A 1,730-nucleotide genomic window follows, 5' to 3' on the forward strand; every position below is an offset into this window, starting at 1 on the left:
ATTTTTTACAATGTAACTTCCAATGGATCCGTAGATCCATTGGAAAAACTGCGACGAAACAATTTTAAATTCGCGTCGGGGAAATGCAGTTGTTGCACTAAATCTATGATGAAGACAAAAGTGCTCTTGCGCTTGTTGACTTGTTAGGTAAAAATAGAGAAATTCCAATTAAATACAGTAACAAAGGAAAAAATGGGTTAATCTGAATTCGCCCTTGCAATAATTAGTTCGGATTACAGATGTTATACTGTAAATTTAATTGTACATACTTTCCTGACTGGGTTTCAATTGCTTAAAGTAGCAACAACGCCACCCATAAAAACTGATGATGGTGGAAAAATACACCGAAACGTATTTTAATTGATAAATAGAGACAATAAATGACTGAAATCCAGGAATTAATTTTGATTTCCGATTAATTGTACTCTTTGATCGGTACCTACTTTATCCCTACCACCTGTTTTTCATTGATAAATCGCCGATCGGTAGAATTTAATGTTGGTCCCAAACAAATCGGGATTTTTGAATGACTAGCTTGGTCTATTTATTAATGTCTTTGATTCAAACTGAAACTAAACAATTCACTTTGCATTTCTGAAATACATCTTTCGACACGCGACGAACAAACAGCCCACAAGTAGGGCGAGTGCCACCGCGATGAAGCCAAATTTGAATCCAGTGGCAATTCGCACTGTTTTGAAGTATTTCGCGTTCAGATCGTCCAGGTATTTTTGCGGCAAAGTGAAGCCCTACAAAAGATAGGTAAATATCGTCCGTCATTCCCAGACCACAATTGTTCTCCTTACTTCGTCCAGCCACAACAAGGGAACCACTGCTTCGTACATGTTTGGCGGGGTGATCATGGAGAGCAGTGGCTGTCTTCGAAGCACACTGTTCATTTGGACTCTTTTCCTGCCCTCCAATGGGGTTCCGGTGTTCTGAAAATGTTCATATACAAGGTGGCTCTAAAATATCTGTACAAAATCCTTGAAATGGTACCWATTTCCCAAATCAGACGTGATTTTCAAATATTCTTGAAAATTGCCTGATGATGACTGGAAATCGAAATTTTTGCGAGCTAAACCCTGYCTTTSCCCTACAAACTACAGAGAACATCGTCTTTTTTAGTTCTTTAATTTTTGAGGAARTAAATGYYAAACTCGGGCATGCAAAAACAATGCCAGTTTTGAAAAATTATGAAGAATTTGCTGATTATTGCTTAAAATCGAAACTTTGTCCACTAATAGAAGGGACTTTGCTCTAGAAGAATCATGCAAAACTGACTTTCTCACCCTGCCAGTTACAGAGGAAATAAATCATGAACTCTGGCCTGCAAAAACAACCACAAAAATTYAACGMGCGTTTGAAAAATTCTTGAAACTTTCTTGATGATGATTGGAAATCGAAAGGTTCCACTTCTAGCACGGACTKTAGGCTACTAAATACACACACAAAAAACCTTTCTAATTTTGGTGATTTTTGAGGAAAAAAAGGCAAACTTCGGTAAGCAAAAACCACCACAAAATCAACAGCGATTTCGAAAATTTCTTGAATCCGAAATAATTATTTCGATGAATTCCTCGCGTCCGTGAGCTGAAAATGATGTAAAATTTAAGACATTTTGAGAAAATTTTAATTTTTTCAAAAAATCGACCTCCACCCTTGGAAAAATTTCGGCCAAAAATCAAAATTTCACATGCGTGTTTTTTGAGTTCAATCGATTCCTTTCG

At 37.0% G+C, this 1,730-nt stretch overlaps 1 protein-coding gene across 1 annotated transcript in view; it reads right to left on the reverse strand.

Annotated features, from left to right (window-relative positions):
* Nucleotides 1-517: 517 nt before the first annotated feature.
* LOC109544874 (sensory neuron membrane protein 2) overlaps nucleotides 518-1,730 on the reverse strand; it is a gene marked incomplete at its 5' end in the record, with an annotated part of 7,655 nt that continues 6,442 nt past the window's right edge. The window contains 2 exon segments of the mRNA XM_019915285.2: nucleotides 518-749; nucleotides 807-938. Coding sequence (XP_019770844.2) covers nucleotides 582-749; nucleotides 807-938 — 300 coding nt within the window. The 3' untranslated portion in view covers nucleotides 518-581.

This window comes from Dendroctonus ponderosae, unplaced genomic scaffold (genome assembly GCF_020466585.1).
Source record: "Dendroctonus ponderosae isolate FM_Combo_2020 unplaced genomic scaffold, Dpon_F_20191213v2 Dpon_F_20191213_8, whole genome shotgun sequence".
Taxonomy (NCBI): domain Eukaryota; kingdom Metazoa; phylum Arthropoda; class Insecta; order Coleoptera; family Curculionidae; genus Dendroctonus; species Dendroctonus ponderosae.